This window comes from Aplidium turbinatum, chromosome 11 (genome assembly GCF_918807975.1).
Source record: "Aplidium turbinatum chromosome 11, kaAplTurb1.1, whole genome shotgun sequence".
In the NCBI taxonomy this organism is placed as follows: Eukaryota; Metazoa; Chordata; class Ascidiacea; order Aplousobranchia; family Polyclinidae; genus Aplidium; species Aplidium turbinatum.
Genome location: NC_137482.1, coordinates 14,639,007 through 14,659,854, shown reverse-complemented (window position 1 = coordinate 14,659,854; position 20,848 = coordinate 14,639,007). Strand labels below are relative to the sequence as shown.

The 20,848-nt window shown below is 36.0% G+C and overlaps 1 protein-coding gene across 1 annotated transcript; it reads right to left on the bottom strand.

Annotated features, from left to right (window-relative positions):
* Positions 1–396: 396 nt before the first annotated feature.
* On the bottom strand, positions 397–7,847 carry LOC145780236 (uncharacterized). The gene is made up of 4 exons (XM_082591939.1): positions 7,750–7,847; positions 6,820–7,038; positions 2,662–2,751; positions 397–1,530 (listed from the first exon to the last, which is right to left on the bottom strand). Exons 1-4 carry the CDS (start codon positions 7,845–7,847, stop codon positions 1,527–1,529), a joined length of 411 nt encoding a protein of 136 aa, XP_082448065.1. The 3' UTR covers positions 397–1,526.
* Between the last annotated feature and the right edge of the window lie 13,001 nt (positions 7,848–20,848).

The window sequence follows — 20,848 nt, the reverse complement described above, 5'->3', positions numbered from 1 at the left end:
CTCAGAAGCAGCAAATATCGCCTCCTGAACCAGGTTCTCATGTTGCCAGAGATGATGATTTGTCTTTACTGCCTGCTATGCATATAATTGCGTGTTTTAACATTGAAATAAGCGGCACGGTCGAGGATCGAACTGCTGCTTTATTGACTGTGGGAACGGCGTGATGCCACGCCGACACGCAACTCAAGCACTGTAAGGTTTTCGCCGACCTAACACTAAGCGGTTACAACTACTTTAGCCGATGTGTCAATTGGAGCATTTGTAGTAAAAGGAACTGGCTACCCTACTCTAGTTGGCGCTGAAGAGTTAGTGTGATATCATTTTTCTTACCTTTTCATTCCCCAAAGCTCATGAGACATTTACTGTAGTAAATTACCGCGTCGTCACATTCAATCACGTTCAATTTATTTCCACTTAAATATAAATGGCAAAAGCAAGATGTCACAGCTCTAAGCACACGGGAAAGCACAAAGCGCATATGTACAGTTTGAATAGATGTGAAACAGTTCAATGTCGCGATTATCTTGGGAGATTTATTGCAGCACATTTACTAATAAGATTCCTCGAGTTTTAAATGTGAGAAATCTCATTTTTTTGCAGGCCTTGTGCAGAAAAATACAGCCATCGCTCAACTACACGTAAGCGCATGACGTTGAAGTTGTTGGCTGCTTTGGGCAGATAGACTGTGTTCACTAGGGTAGCTAGGAATTTTGAAAGGGGGGGGGGGTTTGACGACCCAGCGGCGGGGGGTCTGGAGGGCCTCCCCCAGAAAAATTACTTTGAATTTGGTGCATTCTGAGAGCATTTTCAACAAAAATGTGATTATGAATATTCCTGTAAAATGGTGCTGTCCGGTGGCATAGCAAAAGAATAAGATCATATTTTCTTCGGCATTTTTCGGAAATAGAGCTAAGTTTCTATGTTTTTATTTTGCTAATTCCTGGCTGAGATGTTTAAATGTTTGGTATTGGCAAAACTCGCTCTTTTAATGCAGTTTTTTATAAAATTAGGCAATTTTTTATAGACTGAAAGCATCATTCTCAATATCGTGACGTCACACGCGTGCTAAAGGGGGGGTTGTAACCCCCCCCCCCTGGCTACGCCACTGACTGTGTTGTCTTTAGGTTTATGTATTCTTATGTTAAACCACCGGTATACAGCATCGGGTTTACACAATGCATGAAAACTGCTGTAGCTACTTTACAAAGCTCACAGTCGAACGATCCAAGAACCGCACTTTTTAAACTCAAAAACCCTTTTTTCAGTCATGCAGTGACGAATAATGAGGAGGCTTTGAGAGCAAACAATGGTTGTGTCGAAAAAATTCACATGCTGAACAGGTTAGGCTACATCCATTGGAAAACGGTGATCTACTGACCTTATAAAGCATGATATAAAAAACGCTGAGACTGACCAATCGCGACATTAAAATCTTAAAACAAATTGACATTTTCACGTCAAACACGCTTGATCTAGCAACGATTCGTTGTCAACTGAAGTCCTAAGTAATTCGTTCCTCGTCAACTTTACCTGCAAAATACAGTTTCAATGAGCTATTCAAGTTTTGTGTTTCAAACCAACTTTGAGAATCGTGATCAAGGTGAGGAGTGCGATCATTTATCCGGAGAGTAATTATGAGATATGAAACCGCCACTTTACTTTGGTCGTTGACTGTAACTTGGTAGCCTGTATCATATTTCTAAGGTGCATGGCCGAGTGGTGAGAGCCATGGTTCGACGTCCGAAAGACTGCCGGTTTGATGCCGCTCAAGACCATGTGTCTTTGACAAGACACTTAAAGGCACGCCGTCGATTGCGGAGTGGCACCATTTCGTCTATAGCTCTTGCTTTCTTGTATGAATGGTAGCCTACGCTTCTCTAGAGAGAAGTACCTATACGGCCCTTGTTAGGGCTTTTGCCTGCTGAACTAAACTGGAAGGAGAAATGATCGTTTATCGTTCAACTTAAAATTTTATCACTGATAGAAGCACTCAAATTTCATAAATGCTTTATTAGTCAACTTTTTGTCGGCTGCATAGCCGAGTGGTGAAAACAATGAAACCGCAATCAAAAGGGCGCCGGTTCGACACCGCTCAAGAGCATGCGGCTGTGTCTGTGGCAGGACACTTAAAGGCATGCCTGAAGGTGGACACGAAGATTGGCTTCCTTGCCTTCCAGTCCACTTAATCTAAATCTTCAACCACCAGGTGTAAGCCTGGATACGACAAACAAACAAAAGAGTCAAATTTTAGAAACCTTTTTATCCTCTTATTGGTGGCAAAAGATGAGATGTTGAGTTGGCTAGGTCTACTTTTTGAATTGAAACTTAGTCGGTCATGCACATGCAGCATGGTTAAATATTTTATGAGATATAACAAATTACTAGAAAAGTACCCTACTCATAATCATATGTTTTTAGTAGTTGCACTAAACTCAGATTGTAAAATGTATCACCAGTCACCACTTTGTATGACAGAACACAAGTAGCGTACCGTATTTAAGTTTTTGTAGGCTACGTGTGAGTAATCCGTTTTCAGCAATCCATTGAAATTTTCAGACATCATCTGCTTTAAAATTTATGAAACAAAACCGTTTGGTGAACCCGTCAACCACAAAATGCTGACGTAATTTTTTATCGGTTGGCAAGCCACAGTGCACTTACTGAAAATTCTTTTGTCTTTTCGTGAAAAACCAGTTTCTGAGCATATTCTGTTTCATTTGCCAGAGTCGATGTTGCTGATGTTTGGCATTTCTGAAAAAAAAAAGTAAAACTAAGACAAGCAGTTCTTATATATAATTTACGTCAACTGATGTGCATTTTATGGTGTAGAAAAAGCGTTACGTATAATCGCCTAATAGATTAATTATGAAAAAAGTTGTACAAGTTATGTAGGTCATACGTTTCATATTTTTCATTGATATATAATATGCAACACAGACTTGATAATGAGGCTACTGTATATGTTTTTTCTTAACATCACATCATTTAAGCTGGAGGAAATCGGAGCTTCATCGAGAACTTCTAATTTCTTGACAGATAATCTACTTTTGATTTTGAATGTTCTGTGTTGCGACAAAAGTATTTTGATCACCTCGGGCTTTTCATGCTAACGACGGTTGTTAAATGCTGTTAATACACCGAATAAAACAATTGGTGAAATGTTATGGTCGACCGACTAAGCGTTTTAGATGCAGTTTAACCCTAATCCAGACTGGCACAGCATGAAGCCCGCAAAATCTTTTCATGCGACTAGCGAGATGATTCAAATATGTTTTACAATTACACTCTCCAATAACAGATTTTGGCTTATTAATTCGATTTTAAATCAGTAGCCTACGGATTAAACGCCCCTTCGCCAGTTACTATTAGGACGATTGGTTTCATTAAGGCTGCAAACTGAAAATCTTTTCTAATCAGTGGGTATCAGGAATTCTTTGATAAAGATAATACAGCGTATTCATTAATTTTCTTTATTATTGTCCGAAAATGTTCAGCCGATCGCAGTGTATTCCAATCAAAAGGACAAATTCTAACGTTGGCAAATCCATTTGAAACTGCTACTTTTTCTAAGGTTGAAAATTGATAAAACCAGTTGAAGAGTGCACTGGTGATTATTCATCTTATTAGCCTATTCTCGCTCACCTTGACTGCTCATTGCGTATTAATACTACGGCTGTTAATACATATTTTATGAACTACGTATAGCTTATGGTAAAATGAAAACCTACTGTGAAGTATAAACCCCAACACTGCTTCTCTTTGGCGTGGAAAAATGAGAATTTCTTTGTTTTTGAATTTCTGTTTTTCTAAAAAACAAGTTGCTGTTCAATACACAGTGCTGCACAGCTTAGCGCTAACGTCTGCGAAGACGTCTTCTGAGTTATATTTTTAAAACAAAAATACAAACCAAACTGTAATGACAATTGTTAGTATCATAGCAATACGAAAATTAAAATTGCATAGCCAGCTACAACACTTAACGTTAACAGTCCAAAATTTTGATAATTGAAAATAAATTTTTGAACAATTAAAATTTGCATTTTGGCATTTGATGATCAGCTTTAAATACAGTCAAGTTGTTTTTGCTTTACTTTTGACAGTTCTTGTTGTTGCTGTTGTTTTTTTTTCAATGAATTGTTACATATATAAATGATAGGACAGATGTTTAATTATAAATTCTTAATTTATTGACTATGTTATTCACCAAGCAAGCATGTTTACTGCCATATCCGCTGTTTTTTTTTTTAATTTTGAAAATGGACTTTTATAAACCTTCAAAACCCATTGAATATCCTCCGGGCAGTGCGAGAACCATTTCGCCTCCCTCCCCTGAAATCTACTAGTCGGCCCCTATGTTTAGTGATCGCTCTTAAAAATAAGACAAGAAAGCGTTTAGGATCGCAAACTGTTTTAACGTGGGAAAAAATTACATTCATCGTGTTAGCAAAGTGTAAAACTCTAAAATTTTCCAGAAAAAAAAGTTAGTAGGCTACGCCGACAATGCAGTTGCGGATCTAGAACAAAGTTGGGAAAGGACCAGAGTTTCAACAAAGTAAAATTTATAAACATAAATGAACAATGCAAAACTTAATGTCCGAAAAGCTAAAACTAAAAAGGAGTGTGGGAAGCTTGCTCCAAAGACAATTTTGACAAATATAATCTTGTTTTGGTCAGTTTTTAGGCATTTTTTAAGAGCAGTAATTTTTTTATTAAAAGATGCACACTTTGTATGTAACCAAATTCTCCAAATTAATATTGAATTGGGATAGAAGTTTTGATGTAAAATATAAATTAGCCTACCGTTTCAAAGATAGGCTAATTTGGGATGTGCGATGGCGGAGCGGATAAGGCGCTCGCTTTCCGATCATGCAATCCTGATTCGACTCCCGGCTTCAGCTGGTTGTTAAAAAACACAGCTCACCTCAACCCAGGGTGTAATAAAATGGGTTGATGTAGTTGCTGAAGAGAAAGGCGGCCAAGAAAAAGGAACTGGCCACCCTAATCTTGTTAGTGCCGAAGGCTTTGTATAATGAGAACCTCATCTTCTCATCTCTCGATGCTTGGATTCAAGTATGCGACTCACCCTTACCTTTTTTACCGTTTCAAATTTTTTTTATTTACGTCCACAGAAGGATTTCAATAACTTATTTCTTAAAAGTTTGTATAGCCTAGTGTTGTGTAACCTTTCAGTAGGCTAGCTCAGTAGGCTAGAAGTTCGAAAATTTATCTGAAGCTTCCCCATCTTCACCGATAATATTTTTACTTTATAACCTATCTCGATTCACATCGAAATTTTTAACTACGCCATTTGACTGAGCAGTGTTTACTTCAGAATATTGCATCATTTTGTTAGTATTTTGGGCACACAAAATTTTATACCTTAATCCCCTAACTATGCTTGCCCAAAATCGCTGAGATAAACGAAATGTGATTGAGCGAGCAAAGCGAGCGCGAAGATTTTACATAAATGAAAAAAAATTGTAAAATTACAAGCAGATAAACGCTGCACGAACTAAATATAAATGGGCCCATAGGTAGAGGTAAGTCCTCCAGTTAGAAATTTCAAAAACAGTAAATACGTTCTTGCATGATTTAAGCAAATGATTATCGAGCTTCTGTAGCATTTTATTGGAGGGCACATATTGGAGTTTTGCACCGGGGCCCAAACTAAAAAAGTTACGGCCCTGCTCAGTTTGTTTGTACAACCGTAATGATCTCCAATGATGCAAAAAAACTTTGAGCGGTAGTAGGAGTAATCGCACACTGTTTTCAGTAACTTTTGCAACGTAGTTTAGTGGTATCAGTAAGTTATTCCTTATTTCTTGAAGTCAAATATTCAAACAAATGTTTCTTTTTTTGGAATTTCTTTTTCTTCGTATCCAGGCCTTACGCCCAGTTGTTGGAACATTTGGATTAAGTCGGCGGAAGGCAAAGAAACCAATTTTCGTGTCCATCTTCAGGCATGTATTTACGTTCTTTGCCAAAAACGCAGACATGTGCTCTTAAGTTGTGTCGAATGTAGCCCCTTTTCAAGCGGTGTACAAGGGATCTCACCACTTGATTACGTAATCGAATGCATTTTGGTTTGTAGCAATGTTTTTGCCACACCCTGGTTTTTAAAGAGCAACTAACAATTAAGCTTAACGCACATGTTCAGAGAGAGCATACAGGTTGTCTTTTTTGCTTAAAATTTATTGTTTTTTGATTAACTTTGCAGTAATTACAGCTTTTAGTTGTAAAACTAACTGCATTTTGAAATAGTTTTACATGTAGGCTACAGTGGTAGCGCAGATTAACTCATGACATGGCCCCATAAGCACAATACGTGCAAGGTTGCAATGGGTTACTAACCTTTCCGCCTTGTGAAACATATTCATCAGTTCATTCTGCCTCTGTCGATACAAACTGTATCCATAGTATTTGCTACGATTTTTTGCAAAGGGGAGTTTGTCTTTATCGCCCTTGTAGATTTCAGGACCATTTTCTTTTGAAACCCCAGTGTCTCTGTTTAGTACTCAGTTTAAAAATAACTTATACTATGATTTGTACTTGTCTACATGCAAGTGACAGTTCTAAAAAGTAGTGATATAACTTAGATATAGTTGTCAACAGCCTATATGTCTATAGAGTGTCAAACACGTATATTATAGGCATGCATGGCGCACATTCCAGAAAAGTGACTACTGTAGCTTGCATTAAAAGACTGCAAGTTTACAAGCGCTTCTCTTGAAATAGACACAAATAATTCAAAAATCAAAGAATTATCCAACACTACAAAAACATTTGCTTCTGTATAAGCTACTTCTCATAATAACCTACCCATAATGATCATCTAGTTCCTGCAATACGCGAAGAAAATTATCATCATCATCACCATAATCATAAACGTTTCTTTGTCCACCTATTCCAGTGTTTTTAAGGTAGTCATCTGAACCATAGTCACCGACACTCGGGTCTGATGCATCGGCTGGATAAAGCCTATATGGGCCGTCCAGAAAGTCATTTTTTTCTAAAGGTTGACTGGCATAAGCAGGAGATCTAAACATAAACTGTTTTGTAAGAGGTTTTGACTAAGCTAATAAAATAAATCCTGTTAAATTCTCCATTTAATTATTCGTATCCTTAATGCAGTAAAAGTTGTCAAGGAAGGTGAATTGCCACACTCACCGTTCAAAGATGGAAATAGCCTATTATCAATAAACTGATTCCTAACACTTTAATCCGTGAAATTATCCTTTAGTTCGGTAAACGTAGGTCTCATATTCAGTTACTGAGCATCCGAAATGGGATGATGCAGCGGATAAGACGTTGGCTTTCCTATAATTCAAACCTGGTTCGACACTCGGCTTAATCTGGTTAAACACAGCTCACCTCACTCAGGGTGTAATAAGTTATGTGGCGTATTTAGCCTAGTTGCTGAAGGAAAGACGGCAGAAACAAAAAAACTGTCCACCTTACTCTCGTACTTCGTTAGTGTCTAGTGCCAAAGGCGAGTATAATCAGAACCTTTTCTTCTCACTGCCAGAGGCTCAGTAACGGAGTATGGGACTTATTTAATTTGTTCTATAATTAGTAAAAACCTTGAAAACCTACCAAAATTAAGCTGTAAAATCAATCGACAACATGATCAAACTAATTGTAATTAAATGGTAACAAATTATCATAATGATGGTTTCTTAATTTAAAATTAATGGTTGCCCACTGCGGTTTACTAATTTAAATCGTAAGGTTATGTAATATACCGCTTACCCGACTGCAGCATGGCCATAAAACACTGCAACAAACAACAGAATTCCTAAGCAATTGAAACTAAATCTTGAACATGTTTCTTTGGGATTCATTTGCATTTTCAATTGTAACGGGCAAAGTTAAACAATTTTAATCGTTTGATAGTTTTAAACAACTCAACGTATCTTTTGATTTCTATCCTCTTAATCTAAAATTGACAAAAAAACAAACAACATTGAAAACCATATTTTGAACGCTTTTTGAATTAAATGCTATTGAAGCACTAAAACGTAAGTTTTGAAGCTACATTTTATGGTTCTTGTATTTTCGTGAAGCAATTAAGCTGTCTTTTCGTGTTATGGCAGAGTACAAAATAAGTACGGTAACTTAACTTTATTTCTTGAACAAAAAAATGTTGCTTCATAACAAATTCTCCAGTGAAAAAGTTGTAGATGCTCCCAACGACAAAATAAATAAAACCCCTCTTTTCCTTGGTAGGCTATGATCCAATATATTTTCTTACTTTTTCAGCTTAGCCATATGTGTGTGATTGTGCATATTTTATAGCAAATAATACCATTCTATTGTAGCTTAGATCTTAAAAGCCTTGAATAGCCTATCAGATAACTCAAAAGATTAACCCTGAAGTACTTTAGTGGTTTGTGAACTCTCGTCTGCGCAGCAAGTGATCTAATCTTCGAATTTGGATCAGGCCTTCTTATTTATATCGCGCGATGACTGATTTTATAAATTCCGAAATTACGGTTGTACGCGTGAAGCGCTATAATACAAATTGTTTACTTTGTATAATGAAAAAAATTTTTTTTCATGCTGACGATGTCAGAAAATGAGTATAAGGTGTTACAAAAATCAATAAACGTTTCGAAAAGCTAAAAAACAGCCTGTCTTGCATAATTCACAATATTTCCTAATCAATTTTTTTATTTCCGTCCTGCAAAACTTTTATTAGGTTTGCTAAGATATTCCTTCACATTGCTGTTTTCATCAGTAAAAGGCAAAAAGCTCCAACCGGCTGCGCTTACCAACTTATTTTTACTTCAGGACTGCAGTGTTTTTAAGTAATAATTTAACTTTTGGCCACAGCTGTTTTTTCACAGGGATAAGCTTTTAATCGACTATAGAAAGAGCAATTTTCCAGAGCTCTATGCGTGCATATTGCTGCCAATTTTTGCTCCACTCGACTGCCAAGAAACATTTGTTGATTGGAAAAGTCTATGTCGCCAGCGTGGTGGTTACACCGGCATAATTAACGAAACGCATTGCTCACTTTTATGTTGAGTACTCACTCACTACTCAGCCTTGTGGTGATGCCATGTAGCTCGCTCCTTCTACACAATCTAAACCTAACGAAAATTCGACTAAATTAACCATTGTTTCTTGCATTTGTGTTTAAAACAAGGCTGCTTCAACAAAAATAATGTAAATCAAAATCAACAAAAAAACATTGAAATCCTCAACAAAATACATTAGGCACGACTGAAGGCTATATAAGCAGGCAACTAATTCCACAATAAAAATCACGGCCACCAAGGACAATTGAAATGTGACGTAATGTTCAGTTTCGTAGTCCATAGCCCTAGAATTTCTCTCTAGAGCAGTGTAATTTTCATAATCATGAAAGAAATCAAGGGCTGTAGTCGAAAGAGCACCACTCCTCAATCAACGACACTCCTTTTGGTGTCTTGCCAAAGACACAGTCACATGCTCTCGAACGGTGCCAAACCGGCGCTCAATCAACTTTCTCGTCTTTCGTTGTTCATTATTCTGGAAATATCGTCATTGTTTGGAGTGTTTTTGATGCTAAGAAGCTAAACGAAGCACAGATTGAGATTGATGAACAAAACGTTGTTAAAGTAGCAGCCTATCAGTTTTTCTCACTCAACTCAACATTAAAAAAAACATTTGGTCTGAACGTGTTCATTACATAAAATTGACTTTATTGACCTAAAATTGAAAAATTGACGAAACGATAAAAAATTAACTTTCCTTGTTCTATCAAATTAAGATTTTGAAACCTACACCTTGTGTCCAGAACTCTGACTTAAAACAACACCGCAATAAGTTACTAAAAAACTTGACTTTATTGTCTTTACTTGCCCTACTCATGACTTTAGAACTTATAGATTACTTATTACAACATATAACTTTGTGTATAGTAATTAAACAAAACTAGTTTTAAAGTTTTGAGTCAGTCATGATTGTAGAATTTTTTCTTTCATACACATTAGCCTATATACAATAGTTCTAATGTTCTTGTAAGACTTGCGGTAGCCTGTTTAGTTTCATACACTGTGGCGTAAGTCTTTGCATTAGCTGGCATTTTCAACGTAGTCACAGATTAACTTATTAGTATCTGTCCTTGATTGTCGTAGGCTATTTAGGCTTATCCCCTATTGCTAAATATTTAGATTAATTGGATGGGAATGCTTGGGAGTCAATCTTTGTCCTCAACTTCGAAAATGCTATTGTCGAGCAAAGACAGAGTCTCGCAGTTTCTCCAGGTCTCGACCCGACGTTCTTTTGAGCGTTACAAGTTAATATAAATAAAAAATAACTGCAGACAGTGTACACCGTTTCAGCCTTCCGGCCTCCTCAGTGCAGTAGGTACACTGGGTATGGCCACGGAGATGTATACCTCCGTGTGACGTTTTCCCATTTGTGGAACCCAAGCTCCAAAAAATGGTACTACCGTCAACCTTGCCAAAGTGGTCAAACTGCAAGCAGTGAGCTTTGCGCAATGTACAGCCAGGTGCTTCCAGTAAAGTGATCAATCGGCATAAGCCAAGAACAACAGTAAATATGCTACTGTATAAATTATTTTTTGTCATATTACATCCGATTAATTGGCAATTGCGCTATTTTAGAACTTTTTCCAAATAATTTTTTGCTTAAAATTTGTTGCTGAAATTGTTCCAAAAGAAATCTTTAACCTGTTTTAAATTCGCCGTTACAGTTGCATTTCTGACTCATTTTAATATTTTAAAACTGCTCTCTTACAATTAAAACAATAAAAGGTTTGAGCTGCTGCAAAATGAAATCTCAACATTGTTGTTCCGCTACCTTGGCTGCCTTAAACAATAAGCTTTAGCCAGTTCTACCATAGCCTTCATCTAAAATATTGTAAAGTATAGAATTATTTATGAACGTGCCACTCTCCAAGTGGCATTGGCAACAAAGGTGATTAGTAAGGCGATTTTTTGTAACCTAAAAAACTCAAAAATGTGACTTTAATTTTGCGAAAAAGTAACCAAAAAGTAACTTTATTCAACGAAAACAAGAAAGCGAAAGAAATAGCAGTAATTCAACACAAAAAAGCATCTAAATTAATTTTGATTTGTGCTCAAATTAAAATTACACATTCAAATTATACGTACATGTAATGTTTTACAATCTCTGGCAGGAAGCTTCTGTCAATCAAGCACTTTAGCTGTTGCAGGGAAAACAAGTGGTTAAATATAGTTAACACAATTTGTTTCATCGAAAAAATTACCGTACTAGTTTTTTGGGAATACACGCGTTACGAACAAGCATGGGCTCGTGCAAACCTAAAATCCGTACCATAGTAGAAGATATATTAAAAGTCTTGGTATTACATAGAATGTAAATTCATCTCTACAGTAGCAATGAAAGATAAATAAATAGGAAAATTAGGCAAAAAAGTATGGACCCAACAAATGAAAAGTAACCTAAAAACACAAAAAGTGACTTTCGGTAACTTTATAACTTCTTAAATATTGATCCCCACAACCATGAAATTTTAGTTCTACATTTTTTTTGTTAATTGGTACAACTAAAAAAAGTAACTTTAGTGACAAAAAATCACCCTACCCGACCACAAATCAGTCGTTTTTTACATTGATTCAACGTCTGCATACGTTAAATCAATGTAAAAACGACTGATTTGTTGTCTGGGTAGTGATTAGGCTTAAGAAACAGTGGATTTTTTGAAGTTCAGATCATAGGTGTACGGGAAGCATATTTTTTGGGGGTGCGAAAGAATTCTTGCCCAAATATAATCAACTTTTGTTGGTTGGCATTATTCGTATTCTTCCGAAAATTCTCTTTTTGAAGACTAAGGATCGAGGGTGGTGTAGAATTTTGACGGAAATTCTACCATAGAGAATATCTTTCTCACTGGCGCCAAAACATTGGGTCGGATTGTTGTATGCGTCGCTTAGTTATACGGTTTTGAGACCTCCAACAATTAAGACAGAGACACAAGTAAAGTAGATTAAATTTAAACACGGTCTTGAGTTCTGTTAGTTTATTGTGGCAGAAAGGTTGCAAGATCAGAAGGTCACAGGTCGCAAGTTTACAAGTTTGGCCACAAGGTCACAAGTTTGTTTAACAGATTTAGTGTGACAGTTCAGTCGACTCACCAAAGCAGGGCTTGAAGTGATAAATCCGTACAAACAATAATCCAAATGAGTAGTCGTAACAGTCATACAGCAAATAGTTCAACTAGTGCATCCTTATTTAAATAGAATACAAAATTTACAATTAGCAAATGGTCAAGAAATATTTAACATAACGTTTCTCAATTTATGCAGGACTAACATTGAACAGCTAACTTTACAAAATGCAGTTAATATAAACTCAAGAGAATTTCGTCTATACTTTCATGAGTAGCCAACATAAATGTTCACTTCGCTAAACTAGGGCTACCATATGTCCTCTTTTAAGAGGATTTGTCCTCTTTTTTCAAGAAAAAGGAATTGTCCTCTGAGGACACTAAAAAATGCTCAAATGTCCTCTTTTTTGACATTTTGGGTTTTCATGCTTAGCCTATATTTTCGACGGGATTATATTGCTTGATGACGTTTCAGCAACGGCTTGTAGGCTATTTGCTTTCTAAACATTTTGTAAGTTATACCAATGTAGCCTAACATGTTGATTTATAAATTTTACAAGAAATTGGCGCATTTTATGGAAGTGTTGTTGAACGTTCATTGCCTGCGGTTCATTGTAAGATATTAAACGATATTTTAAAGGCCATGCCCACACTTTCACAAAAAAATTATTCTTTTACCTAGGCTACATAGGCTGCGTTTTATATCGATACAACGCTTGTAGACGTTGTTGATTACCAACCGAGTTTAGCTCGTTTGTTATTTGAAACAAATCGAAACGAATGTCTAAAAGTGCTCCACTCCAACGCTGTTCGTTCAGAAGCAACTCATGAGTGAACGAATTCACAGACTCCTCCATTTCTCACTCTTACAACCTCAGTGACCGGGTCTGTGTGAGTGGTTCAAAGCCTCCACACAGTGCAGCCTATACTGTTTTCATATTTCTTGCAAATAATTTAACAACTTCGTTAAGACTGACCATTCCTTGTTGAAAAAAGTTAAGGCTTGACCTGGAGGTCGTGCCTGATTTGTCAGATTTTGCAGATTTTTGCGATCATTGCTGTCTGACTGAAACTGTCTAAAAATTAGGTCTTTTTTCACTTTTTGCTGACTTTTAAAAGTATACAATCATTTGTTATCTTAAGGAAGTATAGAAATGAGAAAAAATAAGTTAAACGTTCAGTCAATCTGTTTTCTTGCTTTTTTTTTGGTAACTTTTGCTGCGTAGGCCTATAGCCTACTGTAATGATCTAAAAACATTTAAAAGATTCTTCAAGCGTAAAATTCTTTGCTGGCGTAACGTGTCCTCTTTTTAGGCGATGGAAATATGGTAGGCCTAGCTAAACTATCATGCTAATGTAGCAAAAGACAGAGAGGCCTTGTTATTTAAAGAAAAAGTGTGGAAAAAATAACTTCAAATCATATGCCTTGGTTGAAGTAAGCAAGCGGATAACAATTGTTCGCTAACGTTGATTGCATCTTTCAAGATGTGACAAAGGCTTCGAAGAGATAACATGCTGCGCCGGTATTCACAGTCACACACAGACAAATGTCATTTAGACGTTGAATTAACGTTGGCCATGCTATGCCAACATTTAAATGGATGATAACAGATGCCAATCAATTTTCAGCTCGCACAGTGACATAAATTGTTTTTTACAGAAGTAAAAGTTAAAGATAGCGTTTCTGAAGCAACAAAATACAGATTCTGGTGCCTTTTTATGAGTCAGGCCTTTGCAAACCCAGTCTCTTGTCTAAAAACTGACAGCAATTTATTATTTAAACTTGTTTTTTGGAAAAAATAAAGGACTTCTAAAATGTAATTGTTTTTGTACAATGCGATAGACCACTAAAGAGGGATATCCCAGGGATACCCCAGCTCATACACCTATGGTTCAGATTGACGATGATTGAACTGCTTCCATAACTGCAACTTGCTGCAAGTTGACTGCTAACTGGTGTGAAAGCTAACTTCAGTGTTGACCTCCAGTTAGCCTATTAACGTTTTTTTTAGTTTCTAGATTTGACTTTGGATTAAAAAACTTGTCCAACTATGTTACCTGACAGACCTCTCTACCCAAATTGTAGGCCTACGACTGTACGTTATTTGAAGTTTTGACGCCCATTTTGGTTTTAAAACGTTTTAAAAACCAGAGGCGGATCTAGAACGCATAAGCAATTGTGCAATATGTGCTCGATAACTTCTTTTTTATTACAAGCACTGCAAGAAGACATAGAGTGAGCAAAGAATTCGTCTCAAATAGAAAAACTTTAGTTTATTGGATCTCGGGACGGTATGCCTAGAAAACAAATTTGCGTTGTTTTGTTGCAAAACTTTCTTCGACTATCAACTATCAAATCAACTATAGCCTATAGCCTACTAACTGGTAAAGCGATTACCAGAAGTCCTTTTTATCTTTCGACGTCTACGTTCGATAAAATCTCCATGTAATTTTAAAATAATTATTTTATACGTGCATGCTTCTATAAGGAAGATTCTGAAGTTGTTTATTATACCAAGCACCACTTTTACGCATTTTTACTGTGGTGCCAATGGTTCCCTTTTTAAGAATGTTGCATTGGAAGACTTTTCTAAACACCACATACAACAGGATTTTCACAATGTTTATCTACTCAAAATCACAAAAGTAGCCTCGTTTGAGCAGACACAAGAAAGTAAATTTTTGCAAATTAATTTTAATAAGACAGTAATTTGACAACCCTTGAGTTTATTCAAAATTTGATGTTCATTGTGACCACTGAAACCTGTCACATAACCAAAAAAGTCCTGTGCAACCGAAACAAACTTCATAGTATGCGTTTGCCCATGCTAACAAAATCGGTCCTTTTTACATCTGTTTTAAAACGTCGGCAGTTCTTGTACCAATGCAAAAAGAGTGGATTTTTCTTACTTGGGGATGACGAAACGTACAGTATGCCAGAACAATTTTAATTTTATTGACTTCAACGAGCCTTCCAGAATAGAGGTCACTAACGGCAAGTGAAATTTAGTCAGATAATGCCTTTTTGTTGATTGACATCAATAAGTAACAAAAGAATAATTTTTGCATAATAATGCATTATTTATAATTTATAGATTTTTTAGAGGGAAACTGTATCAAACACATAACTCTGCACGAGGTTTTTGCTAAATAAAGCTCAGGTGAAAGCTAACCCCGTCAGCTTATAATTGTTTACGTCGGATCGAATGTCGTACCAGTTATCAATCAGCTGTGAGGTATAGGGTTGCATTACATTATTCATATTAGGCTACATTATGCGGCCAAACTAAAACATCTGGCATACATTTTGGATACGTTCGATCTAAACGAAAACCTGTTGAACTGTGGGGACCTAAAGCTTGTAGAAGCTTGTAAATGTTAAAGGCGTTTTTTCGGGTATGGACTTATTTACTTCTTGCAAGTTTTCAAAAGGCTCCCAAACCAAACAGGACAAGATTCATGAACTGTTATGAAAATCGTGCATGTTAAAATCAACGAATCTCATGATGAGTTAATCAAGTATGATCATGAACATAAAATTTATTGAGACCGTGATGCATAGTAAAGTAAGCTGCACAACCACAAATCATCATATGCTTGAACGATGATTATATTACTAAGGAATTTAAGAAAAGCAATATAAAATTTACTATAAGCCATGAACAAAATTTTTGTTGGTAAGAAGAATAAACATTTCTTTATAATCTGATCAATAATTAGCTCTGGCGTTTACTGGATAAGGTTGTCAAATGTGAAGTGCTTTCTTTTTGTTATAAATAGCTGAGGTTCAAATCGTTAACCTCGTTATAAAGTCCCATATGGATCTCAGTTCCAAGAACTTCCGTTAAATTTTCTTGGGTTGGAAATGACTCATGAAATCAATATCTTGTTTCGTATCATTTTTTATCATTTTAAATAACATAATTATTTTTATTTTTTATTTAAGATTTACTTTCGGTGGAAACAAAACTGCTTACGTTTGATTTTCTCATTGTCGGGCAATTCATCCGGATGTAAACAATCTATTTTCAAAACTGATTACCGGAAAAGTGTTCACGTTCACTTGTAATCGCAACCTATAGATTTTTATTTGTCGCCACATTGATGTAATTCTGTTTACATTACTTAGAAGAACAATTAAATAGGTGCAGAGATCATACACTTATGTTTCTACGTTCTGGTGGTCTAACTCATAAGGTTGGCCTTTATTCTTTGCTTTAACAAATAAGCAATTATCATAAATCATGATGTGTGCTTAGTATTTTAAAGCATTGTGGTCAAGATTCTTTTACAAAAAGCAGTCGATACCGTATGGCGCAACCTCACCTCATCTTAGATTGAGCTTAATAGGCATCAAAAAAATTATGAAAAAGAGGTTTAGTTTATTACAATGGATTTTGACTACTTTTACAATGGAATTGCGAAGTCGATAGAGATTACCCGAAAAATTTGAATCAAATACGGTTTTCCCAAGAACAATTTTTAATACAAAACACCTCTCATATTTTATCTCTATTATCACCTGGATTGGTAAATTTAATTGTTAGCTTGATATGTAGATGAATGAGGAAGATCCTTACTTTGAAAAATTAAATTACATTCTCTCGTCTTTTTTTTAAGGGCACGTAACCAAATACTTCCGCATAACCAATAAATTCATAGGTATTATTATCTTGTTTCATCATATTCATATAGCACTATGATAGAATCTTTTTTATTTGAGCAAGAACGACAACATAGTTGTTACCGCAGTCGATTTTTTAAGTCAAATTCGAATTTATAGTCTTTTCAAAAACGTAGACTTCACACGCTGCAGCACTATATGCCAATACAATAATAGACTTGCTTTGGTTCATTTGAAGTTATTACCGAAGAAAAAGTAGCAATAGAGTTGTTATTCCGAAGTTGAGTTTTTTACACTGTCTTTCCACATGATCGAATATATCAAGGTTTGTATTCGCTGGGTTGTTATTTGCCGCTGAAGACCAACATGAACGTGAACTACCTACCCACTTTTCATATTATTACTCAAGGTCAATTGTGATACTTCAATAACAAAGGATGGGTGATAGTATGATTTTGGTACCTTCAGATTCTTTAGTTCATTAATCTTAAATGTCAGTCAAAATATAAAAGGCATTTAATAAATTTTTAGTATAATAAATTGGTCTATTATGGCACTTGAGTTAAGTATTATTAAAGTACCACGTTTTCCTTTATCACAATCAACCCGAGCTGAAAGAGAAAAAAATGAGAACAAAGACAGTTCCTGTTAATTGTATGTTTTAATTAAAATCAACAAAACTAAAATCTATTTAGTTATTGACACTGAAAACAAACAAGGCCTCCCGGACTGTAGCAGCAGAGCTTCTCCAGACAGCAAATCAATCGTTTTTCACATTGATTCAACATCTACAGACGTTGAATCAACGTGAAAAATGGTTGATTTGCTATATGGGTCAGAGCATTATGCTGTAGCCTATGGGTCAGAATATTAAAATCAATAAACCATATTGCCAATAACAACTGTAAATATACTATCAAAATATATGGCAAAGCAAAACAAAAGATTGCTAAGATCATTTCATAATTCTGTAGTATAACGTGTCAATCATCCACGTAAAACAAACTATATTTGCTTCTTTCTTATCAACGAGAAATCCAATGTCTGTTTGCTTTCCCAACCTGTTATCCGATGAATTTGGTACCAATATCAATCTGAGATATATTGTTAAAATAAAATGATTTAATATACGATTGGTGTCTGTTGCGCGATAACACCAACTTGTGTAAATAAAGATCCTAGGTTTGAAGCATAGCGTTTGCATATCCTATGATGAAATGCCTTCTTCAACCTCCTTGATATGCCATCGATAAAGATGTAACTCAGCGAAACAAGAAAAGACAAAATGAACTGAATTTAGTTTAGCTCTTGTCGTGTGCAGTGAAGGAGTGCACTTCCTCAAGAACAATTCTCTAGGGTGGAGAATTATGTGATGAATATTTTTTTGCAACAAGATTTCAAATACATGTGGACAGTTCAAGTACCCACCTCTTTAAACTGACCTGCTTTGGTATTCCAAAGCCTTTTACCTTCTTCTACACACATATGAATTAGCTAGGATTAAGTTTTACAGTAAATTTTTACAGTTTGAGGATAAATTCCCGTTCAAATAATCAACCGATGTTGATTTTATAAGTGGTACCAACAGGGCCGTCGAGAAAACAATTTGAGCCTGGTATCAATGAATCGTTGGGACCCAAATCAAGGAACATCTAAGAAAATCACACGCATTACGCATTGCCCACGAATACGCAGTGGTTTCTTCAAGCTCCCGGGCCCCTTGATTAAGTTACAATCTATAAAATGATCTTGGACCAGGGTCCAAAAGTACCTCCTGGACTACCCTGTCAACGTCGCTGGGTACCAAACTCTCATACAGATAGGAATAGATTCTATTTGGTACAAACGCTGCTTGTAAAATACTAATTTTATTAAAATTACAATGGAAACCTATTTGTTTCGAAATAATTTTGGTGTACAGTAGAACCAAAGTGCACATTTGGAAAGTATAGCGGCGATGGGATGTCAAACAGATTCAGCTAAAAGGACAAATCCATTCCGCATAGAGAACGGGGAGATAGCATGCTACAATTCACAAAAGTTGTTGGTGAAGTTGCATATTTGTATTGTATTACGTATCAAAAAAAACAAAAACAAAAGTAAACAGAAGAGACAAAGTGACACCTGGGCCTCCAAAGCCACATTCGACATCACCACCCAACTTGATGACAAAACCAATGCTCGGACACAAACTGGAGCCGAGGACGACGTATCAGTAAAAAAAAAACTGCTATCATTTTCAATGTATCCTTACACAATTCTCCAATATGAATAAGTAAGTGTTCGATTCCAGTGTTCCACACATGTAAGATTGCATCGAAGATTTCATCCAGGTACTTCTACATTATACAATTCAATAATAATACAATATAACAATAATATATAATAACAATATACACAATAAGTGCTCTTAATAGTACAAAAGTGCTCAAAGCTAAGCAGAGCAAATTTCATCAAATATAGTTATTACTTTCTAAAACCTCTACAGCCTGTTTCGCCCTAAAATGGGGATCATCAGAAGAGCTTTATTCAAATAGAATTTATTTATATATTCTATTTCAATAAGGACCTTCTGATGACAATATACAATATATCATGTGAAAGTCAATCAGGCGTTCTGCGATGACAAAAAGTTGAAGAGTGCCGCTCTATATTAAGCAATTTAACCTATACAATGATTTGTTGCAAATGTGACGTGGACGTTGATCGTCAGCTTGGACATTTTCTTAATAAAGTTCTCTCGTTATTTTGTATTCATTTTATCTTTCTGAGTAAGATCAAACCATTTGAGTTATTCACCCAAGTACAAAAACAGGTAAACTATAAGCAAAAGTCCTGTATCAATGCTATTCTTAAGTGCTTGTAAGAATGCTACATAATCTAATTTTAACGACTTATTTTTCAGATATGTTTCAATTTGCTACAACAAAAATGGTCTACACAACATCTGCTAATACTTTGATATTGTCAAAACATACGGACTATTGTTTTAAGCATCAAACTTACTCTTTGTGGGGCCAAAAAAACATTCTCGCCTGGCCACATATTACAATACCTACTCGACCTCAAGCGAACAGTTAAATCTTTTCAAATATAGTAAGCCACCAAAACTCTGTAGCCTTAAGAGCAGCGCCGTAACCGTATCTGTGATGACAACTTTGAAGCACAATTGTGGCTTGTCGCTTTATGTGGCATTTAATCTTCTCTGATTTCATGTGCTATTGAAACTGGAAACTGTTCTGCTACATTATGAAAGGTTACCCCTGATACATGCGATGGATATTCTTGTTTATTGTAGGAAATGTTGTTTTTGATAGACAGCAACCCAGTATGTGCAGACTGAAAACTGTCTCACGGCAAGTGAGTTTTTCAAGGTCAGCTAAATTCGACATGCAGCAAACTAGCGAAATCTAAGTTTGTTACACTAAGTGTGTATTCAATTGTATAGCATTTTAACACAAACTTTGTTGCTGTATGCAGATTCGTGCAAAACATTAACGAGATTTCATTCGAGTCTTTCAAGAAATTCTACTGTAGTCTATATCACCTATTTATCAACACAGTTAGCCTTATACTTTTTTTTTGTCGTATCCAGGCTTACACCTGGTGGTTGAAGATTTAGATTAAGTGGACGGGAAGGCAAGGAAGCCAATCTTCATGTCCATCTTCAGGCATGCCTTTAAGTGTCCTGCCAAAGACACAGCCGCATGCTCTTGAGCGGTGTCGAACCGGCGCCCTTTCGTTTGCCGTACCAGGCTTTCACCACTCGGCTATGCAGCCTTATACTAGCAGGCTATAGGGCCTATAGGCATTAGGCAGTCGAAACGATTGTATTGGCAACGTAGTCGATTATAATTTACATTTGGTTGGCAAGCATTTTGAGCCATTTTTTGGATCTTTTTTGCTCTTGTTTGCATGATAACACGAAAAGGGTTGTTAAAGTACTGTTGCCAAAGTTTTTTGGTTTAGAATTGCAGAAATCTGTTAGCCCCAACAATTGGCAACACAGCAGACCGTTTTGGGGCAAGTGACGTCAGAGAACAGCAAAAGACTTTACAATATCACAAGTTATCTTGTGGTTGGCACTGCAAGTGTAGTACTGCTCTGTGATTTACGATTGTCAG

Excerpts from the sequence above, each read along its gene's own strand:
- LOC145780236 (XM_082591939.1), bottom strand. The coding sequence starts at position 7,847 with ATGCAAATGAATCCCAAAGAAACATGTTCAAGATTTAGTTTCAATTGC. Across the intron at positions 7,039-7,749 it reads TATGGCCATGCTGCAGTCGG|ATCTCCTGCTTATGCCAGTC; the intron begins GTAAGCGGTATA and ends GTTTATGTTTAG. Across the intron at positions 2,752-6,819 it reads GAACTAGATGATCATTATGG|AAATGCCAAACATCAGCAAC; the intron begins GTAGGTTATTAT and ends TTTTTTTTTCAG.